The sequence below is a fragment of the Harpia harpyja genome, chromosome W (genome assembly GCF_026419915.1).
Source record: "Harpia harpyja isolate bHarHar1 chromosome W, bHarHar1 primary haplotype, whole genome shotgun sequence".
In the NCBI taxonomy this organism is placed as follows: Eukaryota; Metazoa; Chordata; class Aves; order Accipitriformes; family Accipitridae; genus Harpia; species Harpia harpyja.
In genome coordinates, this window is record NC_068968.1 from 12,188,283 (window position 1) to 12,215,163 (window position 26,881).

The window sequence follows — 26,881 nt, forward strand, 5'->3', positions numbered from 1 at the left end:
TATTGCTGAGCAGTGCTTGCACAAGTATCAAGGCTTTCTCTTTTTTCCCCACTCTGTTCCCTGCAGTGAGTAGGCCAGGGGTGGGAGGGGACACAACCTGGACAGCTGACCCAGACTGACCAAAGGGATATTCCATGCCATACAACATCACGCTCAGCAATAAAAACTGAGGGAAGGAGGGGTTTGGAAGGTAGTCATTGCTTGGAGACTGGCTGGGCATCAGTCTACTTGTGGGAGGTGGTGAGTGATTGCCTTTGCATCACTTCTTTTGTTTTCTTCCTCTTTCCTTCGCTTATTAAACTCTCTTTATCTCAATCCATGAATTTTCTTGCTTTTGCTCTTCCTATTCTTTCCCCTGTCCCAGTGGGCTGGGAGAGTGAGTGAACAGCTGTGTGGTGCTTAGCTGCTGGCCACACTACTTAAAAAATGTTTCTCTGCTAATTGGTTTATAACTGCATCAATCTTTGTAGAAATTAGTTCTTTCAATGCACCACAAGTGACATACACATTTGGACTTTATTTTGGAAACATATAGGACTGAATGAGTTGCATCTTAACTAGCCCTGATTTTTAATTCTTTAAACATTTCTTCTTTAGTTGTCTAAATGAGGTCTAATTTCTGTGATATTGTACACAACACTTTTTTGAAGTATAAAGCTTAGTAATTTTATATTACATATTTGAAGGACACTTTTAGCATTCGTAGCAAGAGACCACAACCATATGGCACTAGGATGATACTCCCATAGTAATAAGACTGGTTTTCCAAAACATTATAGACAGCTTCTTCCTTTATTAACTGGACGACGTCAGGGGTTTCGGCTACTAACCCATTTTGCACACTGTATTAGAAATATTCAGGGAAGTGATCTAAAATGAACCATTTCAGTGTAAGACTGTTGAGTCTAGAGCACTGTATATATTCTACATGCAGATCAGCAAATATTTATTAAATGATCTGGATGATGGAGCAAAGTGTACCCTCAGCAAATTTGCAGATGACAGAAAACATGCTTCGGACCGTCCCACCTGGAAAGCAGCTTGGCAGAAAAGGACCTGGGCCTCCTGGTGGACAACAAGTTGAACATGAGACAGCAATGTGACCTTGCTGCAAAAAAGGCTAACAGTACCCTAGGCTGCATTAGGCAAAGTATTGCCAGCAGGTTGAGGGAGGTGATCCTTCCCCTCTGCTCAGCACTGGTGAGGTCACACCTGGAGTCCTGTGGCCAGTTACTGGGCTCCCCAGTAGAAGAGAGACATAGACATACTGGAGAGAGTCCAATGAAGGACCACGAAGATGATGAAGGGACTGGAGCATCTCTCTTTTGAAGAACGGCTGAGAGAGCTGGGACTGTTTAGCCTGGAGAAGAGAGGCTTGGGGGGGATATCATCAATGCATATAAATGCCTGAAGGGAGGGCATAAAGAAGACAGAGACAGTCTCTTTTCAGTGGTTCCCAGTGACAGGACAAGAGGCAATGGGCACAAACTGAAACACAGGAGGTTCTGCCTGAACATCAGGAAACCCTGTTTTACTGTGAGGGTGACCGAGCACTGGCACAGGTTGCCCAGAGACGTTGTGGAGTCTCCCTCCTTGGAGATATTCAAAAGCCATCTGGACATGGTCCTGGGCAGCCTGCTCTAGGTGGCCCTGCTTGAGCAGGGGGGTTGGACCAGATGACCTCCAGAGGTCCCTTCCAACCCACACCATTCTGTGATTCTTTGATTCTGTACATGGGCTTGATCTGCAGTCCATCTCAAATGCTTCTGAATCAATTGCACACTCTCCCATGACAGCTCAGGCATTGCAATACCAATAATGGGCATGGAATGGGAATGCATGATCATGCAATTTTCCTTCCAGGCATGATAATTCTTGTCCTTCTGTGGACAACTCCCCATACCTAGAGAGCTAGGAAGAGCTGTTAGCTCTTGATGGTCCTGCTTTGGGTGGGATTTCCAAGGTAATGGCTCTCTGGAAACTCCCTTTTGTTCCCAGGAGAAGCAGCCATCTACTATTACCCTGACTCAGCCCAGGATTAACAGCTATCTTTTATTTTCTGCCAGTACTGCCCTCCAAGCAGAGCTTCTAAGTTTGATAGCATATTTCCATACATTCTGTATGGTATGTCTAAATATTTTGATGTTTTTAATATTTTGTACCAGCCATGGAAACTGGTTTGCTGCTAGGTGACTGTAAAAGTGAGATTTGGTAAATAATTATTAGAAATCTTATACTAACACTATGACTGAAACAATAGACAAAAGTATAGCCAAGCAATTAACTAGTAGAGGTAGTTACTCTCAAGTTTGGCAGTTCTTGGCTCTTATGACTAGATGTTCCTGTACCCTAGATGAGAACAATGTTGAAACTGACCACATGTGATTGAAACTGCGTTAAGCTTCAAGATCAAAGAACAAGGACAAGAATAAAGACTTGAAGGACAGCCAACAAGAACTTCAAATGGGTTGGTGGTCACAAAAGCAGCCCTTTGACTCAAATGGCTCCTTCATTGCACATGATTGGATGTAGGCAGTACTAAGATAATCAGTTGCAATTATTTTTATGTATATGTATACTAATCTGATTAATATGTAATTAGTTACTCCATATAACCTGTTTGTGCTAAAGCTGTGGTATGCACGCTAGGTGGAACTATCCCCCGTGCATCCAGCGCTGCAATAAAGAATGCCTGCTTTCTAAAACTCCAAAACGAGTCTTAGAGAGTTTCTTCGACTGGCTTTTCGGTATCAGTTAAGAGCCCCTTTTTGTTAACACATGTAAATCTAAGATGACTCCATAAGAATCATTTTCATATAAATATGGGGTCTACACATAGCAAAACAGAGAGTAGAAGAAAAGAAGAAAGGAAGGCAAGCAAGGAAGTCCAAACTTAACACCAGGGACCTTATCTCCACTCACTGAAAAACTTGAGAGGTATAATTCTCCCCACTTTACTCATACGAGAAGATGAAGCTTTCTCTCTTTCACACACACACACATGCTCTGTCACTCTTTCTTTCTCTTTTCCTAAAGCTTTTAGAGTCTTTTATCTTCACTTAGTCATCCTTGCTGTAAGTTTCTTTAAATTGTAATTGGATAGTCTTCCAGATTCTGGGGGGTCCTTTTGTCAGAGGAATTTCTGGGGATATAGCCCCTATTTGATGAAATTGAGAGTTGCTAAATTAACAAAGGTCTGACTAAAGATACAATTCCTTGCTTGTAGTAGAAATCCTGTTTTACCAGCAACTGTTTTTAAGGAACCCTAAAACAAAATACTTATGCTTGTACATTCATGTTCCCATGTTCCTGTATTTTATTTTCTGTCAAATTAGACTCTGAATTTATGAATATCATGATCTGTGTGTGTGTGTTGCATGGAGAATTTGGATCTTAGCCTGCACGTTTGATGTTGGAAGGACAATCTGTTATTGGAACCATAGGAACAAGAATGGAAGGTCCCTACATTGAATCCATTGAAGCAAGGAGGTGAAACAATGAGGTTCTGTCAATGCTACTGCCTTACTTCTGATTTATATCACAAGTGCACAGTTCTGGAGTAGCGTCAAGAAAACAGTGTGTCCTTAGCTAACTTAGCTTGATTTTAATATTAAAAATGACACCCACTTGTGCATAATGAGTATGTAAATGTAAGACCACCTTAATATAATGAGTTAGGTCATTATTTAGACACGTGTAGAAGTACTTTTGTTATATAAATTGTTTGTAACCAATCATGTATTTTGTTACCACTTTTTCCTTGATCCTGATGTGTATATAAGACCCTGTTTGCGTTTCTGGTGTGTGCTAGCTTTGTGGAGTTACCATCTAGCACCCATCTCTGCGCAGACATGAAATAAACAAATATCTCGGCTCTGTGTGTTATCAGCTCTTCGCACACCAGGTGAAGAACCCTGTTTGGGGACAACACGCTTGCTACCCTCGACCTTAGAGATCCCAAATGTGTAGGCACCATTTGAACTAATTTCCCCAAATCAGTTTCATTTTTGCATTTTCTCTGAGTGTAAATGTGGCTCTTATTCACATGCAAAAGCCCTACACGTAACATGGAGTTATACTTACATCAATAAGCTGCTGCTGATCCTTCTCAGACATATTGGTCAAACTGTAGTACTTTCCAGAAAGGTCTCCTTTCAGCCCAGCTAGAGCAGTGACCACAACATTTTCCACTTCTCTTCTCTCTGCCCTGGTACAAGCTGGAGGAAGGCTGAGGCCTCGGATGCTACGACCAGTACGTACACGTGATGAGAGGACATAGCGCTCATCAAATTGACCATGGGTGATCTGAAGGAAGAATGTTTTTTTAATTTACACACAGTCCCCCATTTTGTATACTACCATTTAAAAAACCCATCATACAAAAATGGGGCATCTTTCTGCTCAAGGATCATGACCTCTCCTAGATATCACAGAACATTAGGAACCCCTCATTGTTTCAGATACTAAGGTTTTTTTAGGAACTCCAAAGTTCTTTTGCTGACTGAATGTGGCAAAGTAACCAGCTGATCCTTCTTAGCTCCAGCATGGAATATGAAAGGATCTGAGTGGCTTTTGGAAATACAGATATGAACATAGAAAGAAGGCCAGGTATGAAAGATCTTTTGAAAGAGGAAAGCCCAAGATGATGCTAATCTACATGGTTATTGAACTATGAAGGAAATACTAAGCAATGGGTAAGATTTGATTGTGCGTGTGCGGGGCAGGGGGGAAATGCTTTCACTCTAATCCTTAAATACATGGTTGTCTTTATCTCATGAACAGACTCACAGTGCCATTAGGCAGAGGCCCAAATGCTTAGTACCAGCTGGGATTAATCCCTCTGTTAAGAACAAGGTAGGGATGCAACTAGCTTGCTGTTAGGGCTGTGAGTGCACCAAGGAGCTCTGCAAACCTCTTTCACCCTCTCTCCACTGGGTTTTAGCCAGCTCTGATATTGCACAGCTGTATAACCATGGATCCAACAACTTTGAAAAGAGCTGTCTGAAAAAGATCTGTGAGAAGTTTCATCTGGGGTCTTTACACCTTGGTTTGAGCTGCATTTAATCTAAGGCCCTCACCCTCAGTCCTTGCCTGAGCTACTTTGTAGGTATGCCTGTGCCTGGCCTTGTACCTTGTTTAGCCTGACCCTGCCTCGCTGACCTGACCTCAGACTTGCCTTGTCACTATGGGATTCTCTATCAATCGCTGGGCTGTTGGCTGAACCTGGTTACTGTAACTAGACCTGTTCTCTTCTTGCTTGGGCACTGTGGAACTGTGCCCTTGGTGAGCCCATTGTTCTGCCTGTCTTGTTATCGCTCTTGGCTCCTGGCTTGCTCCTCTTGCACAGTCTCATGCCTCTGACACTTCTGCATGATTTCAGGGTGTAATTGAATAGAGTAATCAGGTGAACACTAGAGTAGTCCAGTGAAAGAGGTTCAGTAAAGAGAGGAAATTAGAAGAGAAGAATAAGGAAGAGAAAGAAAGGCCATGCAGATGCTAGCCTGGTTTGTCCTTTGTCATATGCTGAAAACCCCATCAGACCTAAGTTGTAAACTAACAGCCTTGCAAAAAGAAAGGACAGAACCAGGCCTCACTTCATTTAGACATACAGTCATTTGTGGCATCCCAGTTTCCTTAGCCAGTTTCCTCATTTTCTTTGGAGTTGGATCAGGGGAAAAAAAGTACTTTTACATACAATATCATCATTGTAAGAAGCAGCACTGAATCTTTATTTCCTCATTATTTTATTTAAATCCTACCTTGGATGCATCCAGGTCTGTGTGATGCTTCATTGTGCGTGGATCATAGCCATTATGTCTCACTTTAATGACAGGGTCAAAAATCTCAGCAAATACCTATGGAGTCAAGAGAATCTACAAAGAGTCTTCAGTATCATAGAAACACGTTAATGCACTAACTTCAGTCACAAGGGAAATCCCTTGGTACAGGCTTCTGGATGGCAGCCATAAAGAGGACTTTGCAAGTGCTGACAGGGGTAAATATGAAGGGAAGGGTCATATGTAGGTTGTATCTTTGAAAAGTGGTCTCTGAAAAAAATTATCTCTCAAAATCTGATCTATTTTCAATAGATCTCTCTTTTATGTAGCAGAGGGTAACTGCCAGTTTCTCAGTTGCTCTGAGTTTCTGCTGTACCTCTTAGAAGCAGAACATGGAATTTCACCCTCTGTCTCCTAACAATAAATTGGGAGATTATTGGTGGTGGATTTCAGTCATTTTGACCTAAACAGTGCTCTGTAGTGGTTGCTCATCTTCACAACAAAAATTGCACCTTACCTTACAATTGCACCTTACTTTAGTTACAAGCTTATTCTAGTTACCACAGATAGGTACTGAATGTGGTGGCAACCAGATTAGATTTCAGGATTTATTAGCAACTAAAATACACGTTCAGTTCCCAGGCAGCTTGTGTCCTGTTCTTAGGTCATATGAGAATACCTATGTCTTCACTGCCATTGGATACTGGTGCTAGTTAGAGCCATTTAGCACAGGTATGACAACACTGATCACAATCACACCTTCATTCTGTTGTGTAGCAATAACTCTGGCAGAGCTTTTTAAGGCAGTCACCATGTCTAAATAAGTAAAACAAATCACAGAAGCTGGTAGTTCCAGAATACCAGGTGTCGTCTTCCATCCTGAGCAGCTCAGCATTTGGAATACTATTAAGCAATTGTATAATAATAGATACCCTTGTATGGTAAGACTGAAGGAAGCAGACCACAGAGGTAAATAAAAATAAGGATTTTCTTCTTTTTCTGTTCTCCTTGTTTCAGAATTACATAAACCTGTCTATCCTAATACTGTCTTTGGCTTTTGTCGTGGTCCAATAGCTATGGCTTAAAGATGCCCGGCACTTCACAGAAGCCATTTTCTTTTCAGTTCTGCCTCAACTGTTTTACAATGTAATTAATTTCCATATTACCTTTATTTTGATTTGTCTCATTGAGTTTCCATAAACTATGTTTAGTAGTAGGAAAGAGAGCAGCTGTTGGAGGCAAATAGAGTATTGCTCCCAAGCAGCCATATTTTATTAACTTTGACTGCAGTACAGAGGGGTCCTTTAGCAATGCCTCATATTCACTGCATTTCCTAATGTAGAATAGCATTCAAATCCTCATAAAGAGCAGGGAAAATACTGTCTGTATGCACATGGCCTGCCCCTTATATATTCTCTGGGATACAATTTCCCTTAGGAGTGCATATTCTACTAAGAATCTGTGTTCATATAACAAGCTCTTGTGAACTATACCATACAAACTGAACCAAATATGATAGCATTGTGAAAATATTTTACCTCATAGGATTCTTCATCACCTGCAACCATGCCCACAGTTTTAATGAAAGGGTGGCCAGGATTGTCAACCCCGGTTTGGATACACTGGTCTAAGGTGTAGCCATTGGGAGTCATCTTGTCCCTTAGCCTAGCATAAATTGCTGGTGTGAGGCATTCAGCCATGCAGTTGTTATGTTTGCGGAGATCAGGATAGTCTGCACTGAAGAGAAAAAAAAATCACAAGCACTTAATGTGATATCTTTAAACAGTAATCCTTGCTAGTTTAAGAAACTACTTAAGTGATCAGGAGATATGGAGTACATAGCACAGTTGAAAAATATAATTAGTTCTTGGTTTATACATGTATTGGGTTTATGTGGCAAGTTTTTCGGGGGGGTGCTGCAGGAGTGGCTTCTATGAGAAGAGATCAGGGGCTGCCCCCACGTCGGACAGAGCCAGTTTCAGCCTGCTCCAAAATGGACCCACCTCTGGCCAAAGCTGGGCCAATCAGTGAAGCTGGTGGCATCTCTGTGATAACATATTTAAGAAAGGGTAAAAAACACTGCATAGCAAGTTGTGAGAGAGAGAAATGAGAAAAAAAATGTGAGAAAAACAATCCTACAGACACCAAGGTCAGTGAAGAAGGAGGGGGAGGAGGTGCTCCAGGCGCTGGAGCAGAGATTCCCCTGCAGCCTGTGGGGAAGACCATGGTGAGGCAGGCTGTCCCCCTGCAGCCTGCGGAGGACCCCACACCAGAGGAGGTGGATATGCCCTGAAGGAAGCTGCAGCCCATGGCGAGCCCATGCTAAAGCAGGCTCCTGGCAGGAACTGCAGGCCACGGAGAGGAGTCCACGCAGGAGCAGGTTTTCTAGCAGGAACTGTGGCCTGTGGAGGACCCATGCAGGAGCAGTCTTTTCCTGAAAGACTGTACCTCATGGAAAGGACCCATGCTGGAGCTGTTCTTGAAGAACTGCAGCTTGTTCTTGGGTTCTTGGGAAGGATCCACATTGGAGAAGTTGGTGAAGGACTATATCCCATGGGAGGGACCCCACAATGGAGCAGGGGAACAGTGTGAGGAGGAAGGAGTGGCAGAGATGAAGTGTTATGAGCTGACCGCAACCCCCATTCTCCATTCCCCCTGTGCCGCTTGGGGGGCAGGAGAGAGAAGAGTTAGGAGTGAAGTTGAGCCTGGGAAGACGGGAGTGTGAGGGACAGGTGGTTTTAGTTTTGTTTTTATTTCTCACTATCCTACTCTGTTACAATTAATTGGCAATAAATTAAATTAATCTTCCCCAAGTCGAGTCTGTTTTGCCCGTGACAGTAATTGCTGAGTGATCTCCCTGTCCTTATCTCAACCCATGAGGTTTTTAATCTTATTTTCTCCCCCTGTCTTGCTGAAGAGGGGGAATAAGAGAGTGGCTGGGTGGGCATCTGGCAGCCAGCCAAGGATAACCCACCACAATATGTTGCACTGAAATTTAGGAAGGGAGGAATATTGAAGTCACGCAAAGTACTCCACACTGCACTGGTGGGCAACTGCACTAACAGACAATAGCAGCTTTCTGTTACTTGGAGCAACCAGAAAAATGAATACTAATGATCTTTGAAAGTGTATTAAACCTTATTAAAACTCTGCTGAGACACTCTTATTCAGAATTAAAAGAGCTCTAACATTGTTTTGTTCAAGTAGGAAATTAATTATGTTTAACTGGATAAGAGCTCTCATTCTGAACCAAGATGTTCTTGCAGCTTTGTGGACATCAGTGGAACTGTCTGATCTATATCAGCTGGGAATCTAACTCTTTTACAATATTTGGGGTTGTTTTAATGGTTTTATTTACAAAAAGCTGTACAGTATAATGAACCAGAGAAAATGAAGACATTATGCTTTAGTAAAGCATTTTTGCAAGTGAGTCAAATCATATTTACCTTGTTTTGATAACATGTTGCTTTATGCACAACCCCATTATTTTTATAAGAATTTATTTGAACTAAGATACTATTTGCCACATAAAAAAAAGTCTGTCAAAGCCTGGTCCTTTTTTTGTGTGTGTGTGCTTTGTTCTGTTTTTTCACAAATATGGCCAGCAAAGTCAACTTACATATCTGTAGCTAGTTTCTAATCATCAACCAACTAGTTTTTAAACAGCATTAGGAATATTTCAAGTACAGTAGCTATATAAGGGGTTTCTTTACTGCTTGCATAATTAAAATACTTCCATGGTTCCTAATAGTAGAATCTATACAATCAGGCAGTCCAATAGGCGCTGAAAGCATTCAAGAGCTGACGAGATAAAATAAGAACTAATTTGGTGCTTTGCCTAAAAATGGAACCCTTTTTCAGGCTTGTCATTGTTTGGCAATGTTTTTGTGAGTGTGTTGATATGATCTCACATCCCTATTTTCTGGTCTTGAAGGCCATTGTCAGTGCTATCTAAAACTGGGGTTACTAATAAAGGATGCTGGGTTTTAGGTTGTCAGTCAACAGCCCATATGCAGATACATAGATGGTGTGTTTGCATGAGGGAGTAGGTACTCTGCAGCTTTAATGGGATCCTCCTCCCCCAAAGAGTTAAACGCTATGCCTAGCCCAGTTAACTGGGCCCTATGCTCAGCTGGCTACTTAACCCAAAGTGCTTACCTTGGAGGGAAGAGTTTTCGTTTTTCTTGAACAGCAGCCTTAACATTTTGCTTATTGAGGAGGTACCCAGTGGTTAGGACCCCTGTGCCTGCTGCTGCAAAGAGTGCAGCAGTTGCACGGCCAGCCATGAGACGACAGAATGTGCTAGCCATTTGTCTTGGAAAGATACAATTTCTAGAAGAGAAGACAACCTAAAATCAACCCATAAGACCTCATACAATGCAAATGAAAAATAAACCCTCACTTTTAACTGTAGTCCAATAAAAGAAGCAATTAATTTTTATTACTGGTTTGCATTGAAACACTGCGTTAAGAAAAATGGTTAGCATTTACTGTATTTCTATATATGTACCTTTGGTAGACTTGGAAATCAATTGATTTTTAGTGCTGTATTGAGCGCACAATTCTAAACCCAACACCCAGAATATTTTAATTGTTTTAATGATTTAGGGCCATAAGTGAATGCTTTAGCTTGCTTCATAGTAACAATGCATTACATAGAGACATCTTTCCACTGACCAAAAAGGTACAATATCAGAGTAAGAAACAGCAGACAAAAATATTTAAAATGAAAGGAGTATTTTGGTATTTTGGTGAAAGGAGTAATAGGAAAGGAGGTTGAAACCTTGTGGAGGTTTTGAGTCTGAGGTTTTGAGTATTTCATGGTATAATCAATTATATAATTGTCGTGGTTTAACCCCAGCCAGCAACCAAACACCACGCAGCCGCTCACTCACTCCCCCCCACCCAGTGGGATGGGGGAGAAAATCGGGAAAAGAAGCAAAACCCGTGGGTTGAGATAAGAACGGTTTAATAGAACAGAAAAGAAGAACCTAATAATGATAATGATAACACTAATAAAATGACAACAGCAATAATGAAAGGATTGGAATGTACAAATGATGCGCAGTGCAATTGCTCACCACCCGCCGACCGACACCCAGCCAGTCCCCGAGCGGCGAATCCCTGCCCCCCACTTCCTCGTTCCTATACTGGATGGGACGTCACATGGTATGGAATACACCGTTGGCCACTTTGGGTCAGCTGCCCTGGCTGTGTCCTGTGCCAACTTCTTGTGCCCCTCCAGCTTTCTCACTGGCTGGGCATGAGAAGCTGAAAAATCCTTGACTTTAGTCTAAACACTACTGAGCAACAACTGAAAACATCAGTGTTATCAACATTCTTTGCATACTGAACTCAAAACATAGCACTGTACCAGCTACTAGGAAGACAGTTAACTCTATCCCAGCTGAAACCAGGACAATAATGTTGACTGTAGATTGCAGGGTTTTGTGGCATGGAGTGGGATAAGGCATCCTGCTAAGTCAGAAGTGTGAGTTCTATATTTTTATTGAAAATGCTTCCAGGTGACTCTGCTGTAAGTGGCTGTCTAGTCAGAAAAGTCAAATGTGGCAGGATGTGGCATTAGATAGGTCATTCCTTTCAGTGCTATCACCTACAGAAACTCATACGCCTTTTCCATGCTAGCCTGACCTGTTAAACACTTTTTGTGCTTTTTTTCCATATGAATAAAGTTGAAGTAGACCAGAACTCATCAGCCTGAAAAAGAGACAGTTTGGAGGAGGGATATGGTAGGGACCTAAAAATCCTGAGTGGCGTGGGAAGCATGGATAGAGATCAACTCTTCACTGCCTTTTCCAATATAAGAATACAGTCCATCAAATGCAACTAGTGGGAGCAACATTCAAAACAAACAAAAAGGTAGGTGAATCTTTACACAATCTGTCATAGACCTATGGAACTCCTTGTCAAAGGATGATGTAGATGCAGGACATTTGCATGGGTTCAACAGGAGACTGGGCAAGTACATGGAAGAGATTCATTGTGGGCTTTAAGCAGACAAATGAAAACAGGCTAACAAAATTCCCTGATCTGAAAATAGCTGAAAGCTGTGAGAGTATCAAGGAGTATCACATGTTTGTTCTGCTCTCTTCTCTGAGCATCAACTTATGGCCATTGTTGGACAGAGTACTGGGTTATGAAGACCCCTGGGCTGGATCAGTACTGTTATTCTTGACATTTAGGATGCTATGGAAGTATACAAGCATCTTTCAGAATACCCTCCAGCATGCCCTCCACCCCTCCGCACCCTGTTGCTAACTGACTTCTCACCTTCAGTTCGTTGCTATGTACGGTTTGTCACTATGCATGGTTCATCGTTATGCACAACTTGCCCCACCACAATGTTTGAGACATTAACTCTTTCAGTCTCTCACAGTGAGGAGTCCTCCCCCTGAGGAGGAAGGAGTGGCAGAGACAATGTGTGATGAACTGACTGCAACCCCCATTCCCTGTCCCCCTGTGCTGCTCGGGAGAGGATGTAGAGAAAATCGGGAGTGAAGTTAAGCCCGGGAAGAAGGGAGGGGTGGGGGGAAGGTGTTTTAAGATTTGTTTTTATTTCTCATTATCCTACTCTGATTTGATTGCTAATAAATGATACTAATTTCCCCAAGTTGAGTCTGTTTTGCCCATGATGGTAATTGGTGAATGATCTCTCCCTGTCATTATCTCGACCCACAAGCTTTTTGTTATATTTTCTCTCCCCTGTCCATCTGAGAAGGGGAGTGGTAGAGTGGCTTTGGTGGGCACCTGGCATCCAGCCAAGGTCAACCCACCACACCGCGATTACGCCACCTGCATGGACTTGCCTTTATCTAACAGTGTAGCAAGAAGTTCTCATGAGAATATAATTTCTATTTGCCAGTAGAAATGATGAATAGAGCTGTTTCCCTTTAAGAAAAGCCTATAATAGCTGGAATGACCAAAATGGGGAAACCCTTTCTATGGACAGGGTCTGCACAGCATGCTGTGTGTGGATCAGAGGCCCGCTGAATGCTGCATAACTCAGGGTTCCCAGCATCTAAAGGGATGTAAGATTGTCTATTTTTTTCTTTCTTTCTTTCTTGTCTTAGCTCTAATAAATAGCATTTTAAATGATACTTTACAGAGTGCTTTTCTTACTGGGATCATAACAAACCAGCACTTCCTGGTGCAAAGCACCAAGTCCCCAAAAATAGAAGCAACAGAACATCTCTACAGCTACTAAATAATTAATGCATTAAAATATCATATTAGCCCTTTGGGGCCACAGCAGATCACTAGAAGTTCAAGATCTGTTAATTGCCTGAAAAGTTTTGGCCCCTTTTAAGAATCACAGAATTCTCCATATTGCAAGTATGGAGTGATGACAACAGTCCTCAGCAAAGTATGACTCTGGAGTGACTACAGAGCTCTGGGGGCAGTAGTCAAGGGCATGGGGGCCCAGGTGGTACTCTCCTCAAATCTGCCAGTGAGGGTAAAAGGCATGAGGAGGCTATTACAGGTCAATAATTGGCTGCGGAGCTGTTCTTGGCAACAAACAGAGGTTTGGTTTCCATGACCATGGGACCCTGTTTGAGGATCAGTGTCTGCTTGGTAGAAATGGGAACCACCTCACTAAGTGGGGCAAATGTATCATTGCCAATAGGACGGCTGACCTGGGGCTAACCTGGTAAGGAGGTTTTTAAACTAGGAATGATGGGGGATGGAGAGAGTTACCAGGAGCCCTGTGAGGGAGTGATGGACAGGGTAGATGAGCAAAGGGCCTGGGGTGATATGACCGAAAAGGATCAGAAAACCAAAAAAAAATGCGGCTTGAGCAGGGTCACCTCCAGCATTTGCATGTAAGCAAGGAAGCGTCTACAAGGCACTGTTATGGAGAAATCCCCAAAATCCTTTCTGGGAAATTAGCATGCTGGGGTGCCTCTCTAAAGTGCCTGTACACTAATGCATGCAGCATGGGGAATAAACATGAGGAATTAGAGATCTGTGCACAGTTGCAGGGCTATGATCCTGTTGGGATCACAGAGATGTGGTAGAATGGCTACCAAGACTGGAGTGTTGCAATGGAGGGGTACAGGCTCTTTAGGAAAGACAGTATGGGAAGACAAGGAGGGGGAGTTGCCCTTTATGTTAGAGAACAACTGGAATGTATGGAGCTCTGTCTGGGGATGGATGATGAGCCTCTGAGAGCTTATGGTATTAAAGAGCATACAGGTATGGGAGACACTGTAGTGGATGTCTGCTACAGGCTGCCTGACCAGGAAGAGCAAGTGGATGAGGCCTTCTACAGACAGCTAGGAGCAGCCTCACATTTGCAGGGGCCTCCTGGGGTACTTTAACCACCCCAATATCTGCTAGAGGGACAACACAGCAGGGCATGAGCAATCTGAGAGGTTCCTGGAGAGCATCAATGACAACTTCCTCACCCAAGTGACAGAGGAGCCAACGAGGAGAGGTGCTCTGCTGGACCTCCTGCTCACCAACAAGGAGGGGCTCGTTGGGGATGTGAAGGTCAAAGGCAGCCTTGGCTGCAGTGACCATGAGATGGTGGAGTTCAGGATCCTGAGGGGAAGGAGGGAGGAGGGTGAAAAGCAAGTTCACAACCTTGGACTTCAGGAGAGCAGACTTTGGCCTTTTCAAGGATCTGCTTGGAAGAGTCCCATGGGATAAGGCCCTGGAGGGAAGAGGGGCCAAAGCAAGCTGGTTAATATTCAAGGATGTCCTCCTCCAAGCTCAAGAGCGGTCCATCCCAACGAGCAGGAAGTCAGGCAAAGATCCCATGAGGCCTGTGTGGATGAACAAGGAGCTCCTGGCCAAACTCAAACACAGAAAGGAAGCATAAAGAGGGTGGAAGCAGGGATGGGTAACCTGGGAGGAATACAGAGATGCTGTCTGAGCATGCAGAGATGTAGTTAGGAAAGCCAAAGCCCACCTGGAACTGAATCTGGGCAGGGATGTCAAAGGCAACAAGAAGAGCTTCTAGAAGTACATAAGTAAGTGGAAAAAGGAAGGTTAGGGAAAATGTGGGCCCGCTGCTGAATGGAGTAGGGGACCTGGTGACACAGGACATGGAAAAGGCTGAGGTACCAAATGCCTCAGTCTTTACTAGCAAGACCGGCCTTTGGGAATCCCAGTCCCCAGAGACCAGGGGCAAAGGCTGGAGCAAGGAAGACGTACCCTTGGTGGAAGAGGATCAGTTTGGGGAATACTTAAGCAAACTGGACGTACATAAGTCCATGGGCCCTGATGGGATGCACCCACGAGTACTGAGGGAACTGGCAGATGTCATTGCAAGGCCATTCTCAATTATCTTTGAATGATCATGGCGATTGGGAGAAGTGCCTGGGGACTGGAGGAAAGCAAACGTCACTCCCGTCTTCAGGAAGGGCAAGAAGGAAGATCCAGGGAAATACAGGCCAGTCAGCCTCACCTCGATCCCTGGGAAGGTGATGGAGCAGCGAGTCCTGGGAATCATTTCCAGGCACATGAAAGGCAAGAAGGTGATCGGGAGTAGTCAGCGTGGATTCACCAGGGGGTAGTCATGCTTGAGCAACCTGATAACCTTCTATGATGAAATGACTGGCTTGGTAGATGAGGGGAGAGCAGTGGATATTGTCTACTTTGACTTCAGGAAGGCCTTGGACACTGTCTCCCATAAGATCCTCATAGAGAAGCTGTTGAAGTATGGGCTGGATGAGCAGACAGCGAGGTGGGGCGAAAACTGGCTGGACGGCTGGGCACAGAGGGTGGTGATCAGGGGAACAAAGTCCAGCTGGAGGCCAATAAGTAGCGGTGTACCCCAGGGGTCAATACTGGGTCCAGGCCTGTTCAACATCTTCACTGATTGGAGTGTGCTACCTTGAACTTCTAGCCCTTATACCTGTTTGGCTGAGTTAGAATCATAGAATCATTTAGGTTGGAAAAGACCCTTAAGAACATCGAGTTCAACCGTAAACCTAACACTGCCAAGTCCACCACTAAACCATGTCCCTAAGCGCCACATCTACACGGTCTTTTAAATACCTCCAGGGATGGTGACTCCACCACTGCCCTGGGCAGCCTGTTCCAATGCTTCACAACCCTTTTCAGTGAAGACATTTTTCCTAACATCCAAGCTAAACCTCCCCTGGCGCAACTTGAGGCCGTGTCCTATCGCTTGTTACTTGGGAGAAGAGACCGACACCCACCTCGCTACAACCTCCTTTCAGGGAGTTGTAGGGAGCGATAAGGTCTCCCCCTCAGCCTCCTTTTCTCCAGACTAAACAACCCCAGTTCCCTCAGCTGCTCCTCATAGGACTTGTTCTCTAGACCCTTCACCAGCTTCGTTGCTCTTCTCTGGACACGTTCCAGCACCTCAATGTCTTTCTTGTGGTGAGGGCACCAACACCGAACACAGTATTCGAGGGGCGGCCTCACCAGTGCCAAGTACAGGGGGACAATCACTTCCCTAGTCCTGCTGGCCCCACTATTTCTGATACAAGCCAGGATGTTATTGGCCTTCTTGGCCACCTGGGCACACTGCTGGCTCATATTCAGCCGGCTGTGGACCAATACCCCCAGGTCCTTTTCTGCCAGGCAGCTTTCCAGCCACTCCAGTCGTTCCACCCCAAGTCGTTACTTGACAGGCTGTTACTTGTTGTTGCTGACATATTTACTCCGGATGCTGATTTATGTGTTCCCTCACGTGATCAGGTCCTTGATCCCTTTCTTGCTGTACATCAAACTCCAAGAAATGTTAATGGCTGTTTTCGATTTTTGCTGATTGCTGTGCTGTTTATCACTTTGCTTTGCGTGGGAGAGCTATGCTAAAAGTACTTGCCTTGAGCCTAATCTGGTATTTCGGCCCTACATTGCTGTTGTCTCAGTACTCCGAGAACCATCTCATGAAGACGATCAGCCATTACATCTTTCCCCTTTTCTCCTCGGAGAGACAACTTGAGGAGGTATACTGTGGGGCTTAGCTGCCTACCGGGGTTAAGCCCCAATCCGTCTAACAGTCTATCCCTCAAATCCATATTTCTCCAATACAGAGGCAAGAATGCTGTGGGAGACCATGTCAAAGGCCTTACAGAAGTCCACGTAGATGACATCCGTAGCTCTTCCCTTGTCCGCTGATGCAGTCACTCCATCGTAGAAGGCCACTAGATTAGTCAGGCATGATTTGCCCTTGCTGAAGCCATGCTGGCTGTCTCTCATCACCTCCCTGACTTCCGTATGGCTTCAGCATAACTTCCAGGAGGATCTGCTCCATGATCTTCCCAGGCACAGAGGTGAGGCTGACAGGTCGGTAGTTCCCAGGGTCCTCCTTTCTACCCTTTTTAAAAATGGGTGCAATGTTTCCCTTTTTCCAGTCACCAGGGACTTCACCTGACTGCCGTGACTTTTCAAATATCATGGAGAGTGGCTTGGCAACTACTTCTGCCAGTTTCCCCAGGACCCTGGGATGCATCTTGTCGGGTCCCATGGACTTCTGTATGTTCAGGTTCCTCAGGTGGTCTCGAACCTGATCTCCTACGATGGGAGGGACTTCATTCCTCCAGTCCCTGCCTTGAGGTCCATCCACTCGAGAGGTGTGGGAAGAGAGATTACCACTGAAAACTGAGGCAAAAAAGTTGTTGAGTACCTCAGCCTTCTCCTTGTCCGTTGTCACCAGTTTGTGAGTTGTGTTCATCAGAGGGGGTACACTTTCTTTGGCCTTCCTTTTCTGGCTGACATACCTATAGAAGCCCTTTTTATTATTCTTTGCATCCCTTGCCAAGTTCAGCTCGAGCCACGCCTTGGCCTTCCTGACCCCATCCCTACACAACCGGGCAGTGTCCCTATACTCTTCCCAGGACACCTGTCCCTGCTTCCACTGCCTGTGCATTTCCTTCTTGCCCTTTAGTTTGACCAGCAGGTCTTGGCTCATCCATGCCGGTCTCTTGCCTTCCTTTCCTGATTTCTTACACCTAGGGATCGAGAGCTCTTGCGCTTTATGGAAAGCGTCCTTAAAGATCTGCCAGCTCTGTTCTGCTCCCTCATTCCTGAGGGCAGTTTCCCAGGGGGACCTATTGACTAACTCCTTGAACAGCTGGAAATTTGCTTTCCTAAAATTCAGGGTCCTGACTTTACTCTTCGCCTGACCCATATCCCTCAGCACTGCAAACTCCACCAGTGCAGGATCACTGTAGCCCAGGCTGCCTCCAATCTTGACGTCACCGATTAGCTCACTTGGCGCTGGTGACCATCAGGTCCAGTATCGCATCCCCTCTGGTAGGGCTGTCTATTACCTGGCTTAAGAAATTATCCTCAATGCACTCTAGGAGTCTCCTGGATTGCCTGCAGCTCGCCGTGCTACTTCTCCAGCAGATGTCGGGGTGGTTGAAGTCCCCCAGCTGGATGAGAGCCTGCGAGCGCGATGCCTCCTGGAGCTGGAGTAAGAAGGCTTCATCAGTAGGCTCCCCTTGATCGGGCGGCCTGTAGTAAACACCAACCACAAGGTTCCCTTTGTTGCCTCGGTCTCTAGTTCTTACCCATAAGCTTTCAACCTGCTCGTGGCTATTCTTCAGAGACAGCTCTTCACAATCTATCCATTTCTTGACATAGAGGAAAACCCCTCCGCCCCTCCTTCCTCGCCTGTCCCTTCTGAAAAGCCTGTAGCCATCGATAGCCGCACTCCAGTCATGGGTTTCGTCCCGCCAAGTTTCAGTAATGGCAATTAGGTCATAGCTTTCCAGCAGCACGATGGCTTCCAGAGGTGGAAAGCTGCTGCGTGGAGTCCCACAGAACAAGTCGTAGAAGCCGTCAAAGGAGAAGGCGAGTCGGGTCATTTGGCAGATGTGAAAGCCATCCAACTGGCCCTAGAGATTGCTGAATGAGAAAAGTAGCCAGTACTCTATCTCTCTACTGACTCATGGATGGTGGCAAATGCCCTATGAGGGTGGCTACAGCAGTGGAAGAAGACCAATTGGCATCACAGACGTAAACCCATCTGGGCTGCTGCATTGTGGCAGGACACTGCTGCCCAGGTAGAGAACCTTGCTGTAAAGGTACGTCATGTAGATGCTCACGTGCCTAAGAACCGTGCTACTGAAGAACATCGAAACAACAAACAGGTAGACAAGGTTGTCAAAATTGAAGTGGCTCAGATGGACCTGGACTGGGAGCATAAGGGTGAGCTATTCGTAGCTCAGTGGGCCCATGCAACATCTGGACATCTAGGAAGAGATGCAATGTACAGAGCCAGGGGTGATCCAGGGATGGGCCTGAACACTGAAGCCATCACACAGGTTTTCCGTGAAAGCAAAACATGCACCATAATCAAGCAAGTAAAGCCTCTCTGGTATAGAGAACGGTGGCTGCAATATCAATATGGGGAGGTGTCCTGGTTTCAGCTGGGATAGAGTTAATTGTCTTCCTAGTAGCTGGTACTGTGCTATGTTTTGAGTTCAGTATGCAAAGAATGTTGATAACACGCTGATGTTTTCAGTTGTTGCTCAGTAGTGTTTAGCCTAAAGTCAAGGATTTTTCAGCTTCTCATGCCCAGCCAGCGAGAAAGCTGGAGGGGCACAAGAAGTTGGCACAGGACACAGCCAGGGCAGCTGACCCAAAGTGGCCAACGGGGTATTCCATACCATGTGACGTCACATCTAGTATAGAAACCGGGGGGAGTGGGGGCGGGGGATCGCCACTCAGGGACTAGCTGGGTGTCGATCGGCAGGTGGTGAGCAATTGCACTGCGCATCATTTGTACATTCCAATCCTTTTATTATTGCTGTTGTCATTTTATTAGTGTTATCATTATCATATTAGTTTCTTCTTTTCTGTTCTATTAAACCGTTCTTATCTCAACCCACGAGTTTTACTTCTTTTCCTGATTTTCTCCCCCATCCCACTGGGTGGGGGGGAGTGAGTGAGCGGCTGCATGGTGCTTAGTTGCTGGCTGGGGTTAAACCACGACAGGAGGCCTGGCAGATCAATTATATCACACTGCCATGAACCCACCAAGGCAAGCACTGCATGCTTACCATGGTGGAGGTGACCACCGGAGGGTTGGAAACACCCTGTAGCCAATATCACTGCTCGAAACACCATCCTGATCCCTGTAAAGCAAGTTCTGTGGCAGTACAGCACCCCAGAAAGAATCATGTCAGACAACAGGACTCATTTCCAAAGCAACTTCATGAGCATCTGGGCCAAGGAACACGGCATTGATCACAGAATCATAGAATAGTTTGGGTTGGAAGGGACCTTTAAAGGTCATCTAGTCCAACCCCCCCTGCAATGAACAGGGACATCTTCAACTAGATCAGGTTGCTCAGAGCCCCGTCCAACCTGACCTTGAATGTTTCCAGGGATGGGGCTTCTACAACCTCTCTGGGCAACCTGTTCCGGTGTTTCAGCAAACAGGATTGGGTGTACCACATTCCCTATCACGCACCAGCCTCTGGAAAGACTGAAGGATGCAACGGACTGTTAAAGACTGTAATGAAAGTGATGGGCACTGGGACACAGAAGGACTGGGATGCAAATTTAGCAGAAGCCGCTTGGCTGTTTAATACCAGAGGATCAGATAACTGACCTGGCCCTGCCCAAACAAAACTCCTATGTGCTGTAGAAGGAGATAAGGTCCCTGTAGTGCGTGTAGGAAACTGGCTGGGAAAGTCATCATGGGCAAATCCATTCGTGGGATTGCTTTCGGTCAAGGACTCGGGTATAATTGGTGGGTAATGCAGGAGGATGGGGAAATCTGTTGTGCACCTCAAGGAGATTTAACCCTAGGGGAAAATAACCCATGATTTGAGTTGTATATTATAGGAAGTACAACAGCAGGAATCACCTGAACCAACAGAGAATGAGCCTTGCAAGAAGCCAAGCAAGTGCAGCAGTGACCCAACCTGAGCTGGCTTTGGCATCCAATAACTCAACACAACACGCAACCTCTCCTGTCCTGAGTGACCACCATAATGAACGGAGCCCAAGTCATAGACTAAGTGAACTCAATGGACATTTTATGGACATTTTACAGGGGAGGCCCATAGACTAAGGGAATGATATCTGTGTATATATCAAAGGACAGGAAGGGGGAGAGGTGATTAATGAGGATGTATTGGAGAGTGTAGGACCCGAGCGTGACGTAAATGGTATGGAATAAAGTGTAGAGGTTGTACGGGGTTTGGCTGGGATGGAGTTAACTTTCTTCATAGCAGCTGGTACGGTGCTGTGTCTTAGATTTGTGGCTAAAACAGTGTTGATAACACACTAGTGTTTTGCCTATTGCTGAGCAGTGCTTGCACAAGTATCAAGGCTTTCTCTTTTTTCCCCACTCTGTTCCCTGCAGTGAGTAGGCCAGGGGTGGGAGGGGACACAACCTGGACAGCTGACCCAGACTGACCAAAGGGATATTCCATGCCATACAACATCACGCTCAGCAATAAAAACTGAGGGAAGGAGGGGTTTGGAAGGTAGTCATTGCTTGGAGACTGGCTGGGCATCAGTCTACTTGTGGGAGGTGGTGAGTGATTGCCTTTGCATCACTTCTTTTGTTTTCTTCCTCTTTCCTTCGCTTATTAAACTCTCTTTATCTCAATCCATGAATTTTCTTGCTTTTGCTCTTCCTATTCTTTCCCCTGTCCCAGTGGGCTGGGAGAGTGAGTGAACAGCTGTGTGGTGCTTAGCTGCTGGCCACACTACTTAAAAAATGTTTCTCTGCTAATTGGTTTATAACTGCATCAATCTTTGTAGAAATTAGTTCTTTCAATGCACCACAAGTGACATACACATTTGGACTTTATTTTGGAAACATATAGGACTGAATGAGTTGCATCTTAACTAGCCCTGATTTTTAATTCTTTAAACATTTCTTCTTTAGTTGTCTAAATGAGGTCTAATTTCTGTGATATTGTACACAACACTTTTTTGAAGTATAAAGCTTAGTAATTTTATATTACATATTTGAAGGACACTTTTAGCATTCGTAGCAAGAGACCACAACCATATGGCACTAGGATGATACTCCCATAGTAATAAGACTGGTTTTCCAAAACATTATAGACAGCTTCTTCCTTTATTAACTGGACGACGTCAGGGGTTTCGGCTACTAACCCATTTTGCACACTGTATTAGAAATATTCAGGGAAGTGATCTAAAATGAACCATTTCAGTGTAAGACTGTTGAGTCTAGAGCACTGTATATATTCTACATGCAGATCAGGAAACACAACAGTCCAAAGTGAATGAATGAGGACTGGTATTTCACAGTGTGGACATATAAATTGGAACACTAACTCAGATCCACAGATTAAGACAGCACTGATGTTATTGCGGACTGATGAAAAGAATAGCAGACAGAGAATACCAGCTAGAGAAAAGCTGGAGCTTCTCAAATACCATAGCATGTCACAGAGATACAAAAATGTACCTCGTGCACTGCTATACCAGTCTATGCTGCAACTGGGAGGGTGCACCTGCATTTACTGCACATGGCATCACTATTGGGTTTGGCTCGCCAACTCTCCAATGCAAGTGGCTTGCAACAGTTACTGGTCATAATGTGATGGTCTTATTCAAGTCATTAATCTCCTGCTTTTCCTTACCACTGCCAGGGGTGATTGGCCCAAACCCCACACAGTTGTGCTCTGTTGTCAGCCAGCACCTATAATACTTCTGTCTTTCTTTCCATTGCAGATGGCATGGCCTTGGATACAAGCTTCAGCAGTACCCACAATTGCATATCCATTAATTGCTGAAGGCGGAGTGTAAGATATACATGTATCAGCTGGTATCCAGCATCAGGTGGTTTTCCTGTGGGTAAGGTGGAGGGATTTTTCTCTTGTTAGCTAAGCATGCTGCAAGACATTTTGATGACTCCTGGGATTTGAATCTAACTTACAGCTTTACAAAATGCTTGGACAACTAGCCTTACACATTTTGCCTTTATTATGTCATTCTGCTCACAGTTTGGATGCTGGATTTGCCTCATGATAACTAGTTAAGATATCTTTTGTATCCCTCCAGGACTACGCATGCTTTTGGCTCAAGGGCAGAGCCTGGAGTATAGCTCAATAGTTCTGAGAGTGGAATTTGTCACTGGCAATACTGGCAAAATTTTCCATGCAACAGGTTTACTCCTATAGTGAACAAATTTGATTAATTCCTTACAAGCCATCTTGTGGATCAAGTTGATAGGGAGTGGTCACTTCATGTGTGAAGTGATTAATTGTGAGGGGAATAAATGCTACGTTGACTTAAAGTAACAGTCGCTAAGCCATGCAACATATAGCATTAAGTGTCTGCAAAACCAAGTTTTCTTCATAGCTGAACACAATTATTCCTGATGTCCCACCACATCAGCACTATAAAGGGTAAGCAAATTCAGAGCCAAATTGGAATTGCCTTTTCTAGAGCAATATTCAATAAGCTATGGCTTCCAGTGAATCAGCAAAAACAATCTGAAAGGTCATGATCTTGCAGATCATAGCCTATCTCTTTTCTCTCTCCAAGATTTGCTCAGCTACCTGCAACCAGCCTTTAGAACATTAGTGCTCTGACAGGAGTGTATTGTGTTTTTAAAATTCCATTTTAATACTCTCTCTCTCTCTATAAAACCTACCATGCACAGAATGCAGAGACAAAAGCCAGCTGCAAGATTCAGTAGAAGTCACTGCAGCAATTGTGGTGCTGGCTGAGAAACAGCCCAAAGGATTCCAAATATCATTTAAGGTGGAGCTGCTGTTAGTAGCCACAGTCTGAATCCCAGGATGAAAAAAAAAAAAAAATGCCTCTTTTAGGGCATTAAACCAGTTTTCCCTCTTCATAATACATCAAGATTACAGCCTCTGTTAAAGGCCAATGTAGGCTCCAAAAGAAATACAATTTTTATAGATCGGGTCCCTCACCAACACTAAAAAGATACCTTTTTTTAATTAATAACTTATGAAAATTCTAGTGAACCAAGACATATCAAAACTCCCCTTGCTACTCCGACCAGAGGTTGCATAGAATTCTTCAGGACATTTGATTCACAGCTACAACCTTCTTCAGACTATTTCAGCAGTATCATATTGCACACAGTGATCCTGTGATCTGCATGCAGGTGAAACCATTCCATCCATTTCAAAAACTGAATCATCACAAATGCACAAACCACCTCTTTACACTTTAAGGAACTTGCAGTCTTTACTACTGCTTTTAATATAAACAAACTCTTTTGCAATTAACCCTTTACTCTCTTGAACTTCTTTTAAAGATAAAGCTGTCAGCTCTATTTTCTTAGGTGGATATTCATGTAGTTGAACATAAATATTGATTATCCTTTATTTTATACTAGGCAGCACATGTGCTTTTAGCCAAGGATGGAAAGAAGGTACAAGGGTTACAGACTGAACAGTGACATTTCTAGAAATAGAACTAGATTAAATATTTGAATCATGTCATGGGTGATATTAAGTGCCACACCATGTGATCCCGAGTGACATTTTAGAGGAATGGCAGAGTCATAGCTAAAGTTCACACAGACACATAAACACCGATAATATATATGCACATTTTAAACTGTTAAGTTGTCTAATGGTGATACTGTACTGAGCAGAACTTTCCATGTGGTGGAGAAATAGGTTACAAAAGATGCTGGTCTTTTATATTTGAGAAATAATTCCTTTGAGTCATCCTTAGCTTGATCTAGAACCCACAGAAGCCAGTGGAAATTTATCTCTGCCCTTCTACAGCAGTTATGGGCAGCTTAGAAACATCTGCAAGAAATGTCATAAGTGACTAAATGCCTGATATACCATTTTTAGATGCCTAAAAAACAGTTTACATTGCTCTTGTTTTGCTATATCATTCTACAAGGTCAGAGGATAAGATCTAAATTAAAACATTAAATCTCATAAATCAGTATTGGTGAGGTTTTTTTCAGTTTCTCATAGCTCAGCCTGAGCAAGACCTGAATCTTTCTGACCGATCTCTGTTTAAGATAAAAATCTCCAGAGTGCAGAAATAATGACAGTGCAGACATCATTCTAATTATGTCTTAATCACAGCATGGAATGTCTCTAGGAAAAATAAACTAAAATTCAATTTCTTTTCTCCTCATAATTCCAGAGGTCAGTGAACAGGTATAAAAATCTAATCCTCTTTTTAAAAAAAAAACCAAACAGAAAATGCCAAACTCCTTGTTATGAAAGGAGGAAATATGGAAAAGACTGTGACTCTTAATAGGTCAAACAACTACCCTTTAGTCACAACACTCTTTTTGATTTCTACCAGCTAAAGATCTGGTCCATTAGATTTGACCTGGTGAGATTTAGAACCCCAAATTCTCTTACTGATGCCAGTCAAAGGTTTTGGGAGTGCTTGCCCTTTTGAATCAGTCAACCACTATTTTACAATATGAGAAACTCATCTCCACAGTGCAGAGAGCTACAAACTCTCTAACTCTCAAATAACTTCCCAAATTAAAGATGGTTTCTCTGAACTGTTATTACATCTCTGCAAAGGAACTTATTTTCCCCTTATTTAAACTGTTACTTAAGGGTTGACATCTGAAGCAGCTGCACAGTGGGCTGACACATTTTCCTGCACCAAGTAGTTACGCAAATCAATAAATTATAACCAAGTTACATCACATCCTGTGGTGCTTTGAATTCATTTTTAATAAGCCTTGTATTTGAAATGCCACCATTTGAGTTACCTCAAATAAGATAAGCAATAGAGTTAGTTAAACTGACCTTGAAGCTGAAGGTAGACACGTCCTGCTACCTGCAGTGAGCCCAGAGTGTAAAGGGAATAACAAGTTGGTGTGCTCACAGGATTCCAGGTAATATGAGAGGGGGGAAGGGGAGAGGGAAAGGAAAATAACTGCTTCAGTGGCCAATCCTATTTCACTCAGTTATGTCAATGACATTTGCTCACACAAGGGTGCCCTTGAGGACTTAAGTAGGCTGTGGCAAAAGGGGGCCATTTAACAGTTGGGTGATAGCAACATCATCTTTCAAACACCTCTCAAGGGGAAAGAGTTTACATCAGCAAATGATTGGCCAGATGCTTAACTGCAATGAGCTGCCTCTCCACTGCTTCACCCCAAGGGCCCATTTGGTAACAGCCGAAGGAGAAAGGTCACGAGCAGCTTCTGTGCTGGTTTGCCTTGCCTGCCTGAACTACTTTGATACACATAAGAGCAGGAGAAATCCATGTGTACTCACCCCAAATGGAAGATGGTCAGAGCAGGAAACTGGACCCAAATTGTCAGGAGAATGAGATGAGATCACAGTAGGCCTGTATGTTTTTTTCTTACTTTTTAATTCACTACATTAATTTTTGACAGACTTCTGGCAGAGAAGTCCAGAAATATGAAATGTAAAATGTGCTGATAGAAAACAACTGTTAAGGATACCTGAAGCCTCCCATTTAGAATTACTGTAGCTGCATAGTGGTAAAGTACTAGAAGAAATAATACATGATGGATGGAAGTGCAAAAAAGAAAATGCAATTTTGTTCACCAAACTCTGCTCCCACTGAAGCTGAACATTTATCAAGGCTGACAGAGGAACACAGAGGCCCATGCTGAACAGCTTTTAAAAAATCCAAGACTTTAAAACCCTTTTTCCTTTGTCCATTTAATATTTCTTGAATTATACTTGGTGTCCTGGTTTCAGCTGGGATAGAGTTAATTGTCTTCCTAGTAGCTGGTACAGTGCTATGTTTTGAGTTCAGTATGCGAAGAATGTTGATAACACTGATGTTTTCAGTTGTTGCTCAGTAGTGTTTAGTCTCAAGTCAAGGATTTTTCAGCTTCTCATACCCAGCCAGCAAGAAGGCTGGAGGGGCACAAGAAGTTGGCACAGGACACAGCCAGGGCAGCTGACCCAAAGTGGCCAACGGGGTATTCCATACCATGTGACATCACGTCTAGTATAGAAACCGGGGGGAGTGGGGGCGGGGGATCGCCGCTCGGGGACTAGCTGGGTGTCGATCGGCGGGTGGTGAGCAATTGCACTGCGCATCATTTGTACATTCCAATCCTTTCATTATTGCTGTTGTCATTTTATTAGTGTTATCATTATCATTATTAGTTTCTTCTTTTCTGTTCTATTAAACCGTTCTTATCTCAACCCACGAGTTTTACT

At 44.0% G+C, this 26,881-nt stretch overlaps 1 protein-coding gene across 1 annotated transcript in view; it reads right to left on the reverse strand.

Annotated features, from left to right (window-relative positions):
• LOC128136206 (creatine kinase S-type, mitochondrial) overlaps positions 1-25,562 on the reverse strand; it is a 54,663-nt gene extending 29,101 nt beyond the window's left edge. The window contains exons 1-5 of the mRNA XM_052775406.1: positions 25,484-25,562; positions 9,936-10,109; positions 7,316-7,514; positions 5,760-5,855; positions 4,084-4,305 (exon numbers count right to left, since the gene is read on the reverse strand). Coding sequence (XP_052631366.1) covers positions 4,084-4,305; positions 5,760-5,855; positions 7,316-7,514; positions 9,936-10,087 — 669 coding nt within the window. The 5' untranslated portion in view covers positions 10,088-10,109; positions 25,484-25,562. The remainder of the gene's footprint in view (positions 1-4,083; positions 4,306-5,759; positions 5,856-7,315; positions 7,515-9,935; positions 10,110-25,483) is intronic.
• Between the last annotated feature and the right edge of the window lie 1,319 nt (positions 25,563-26,881).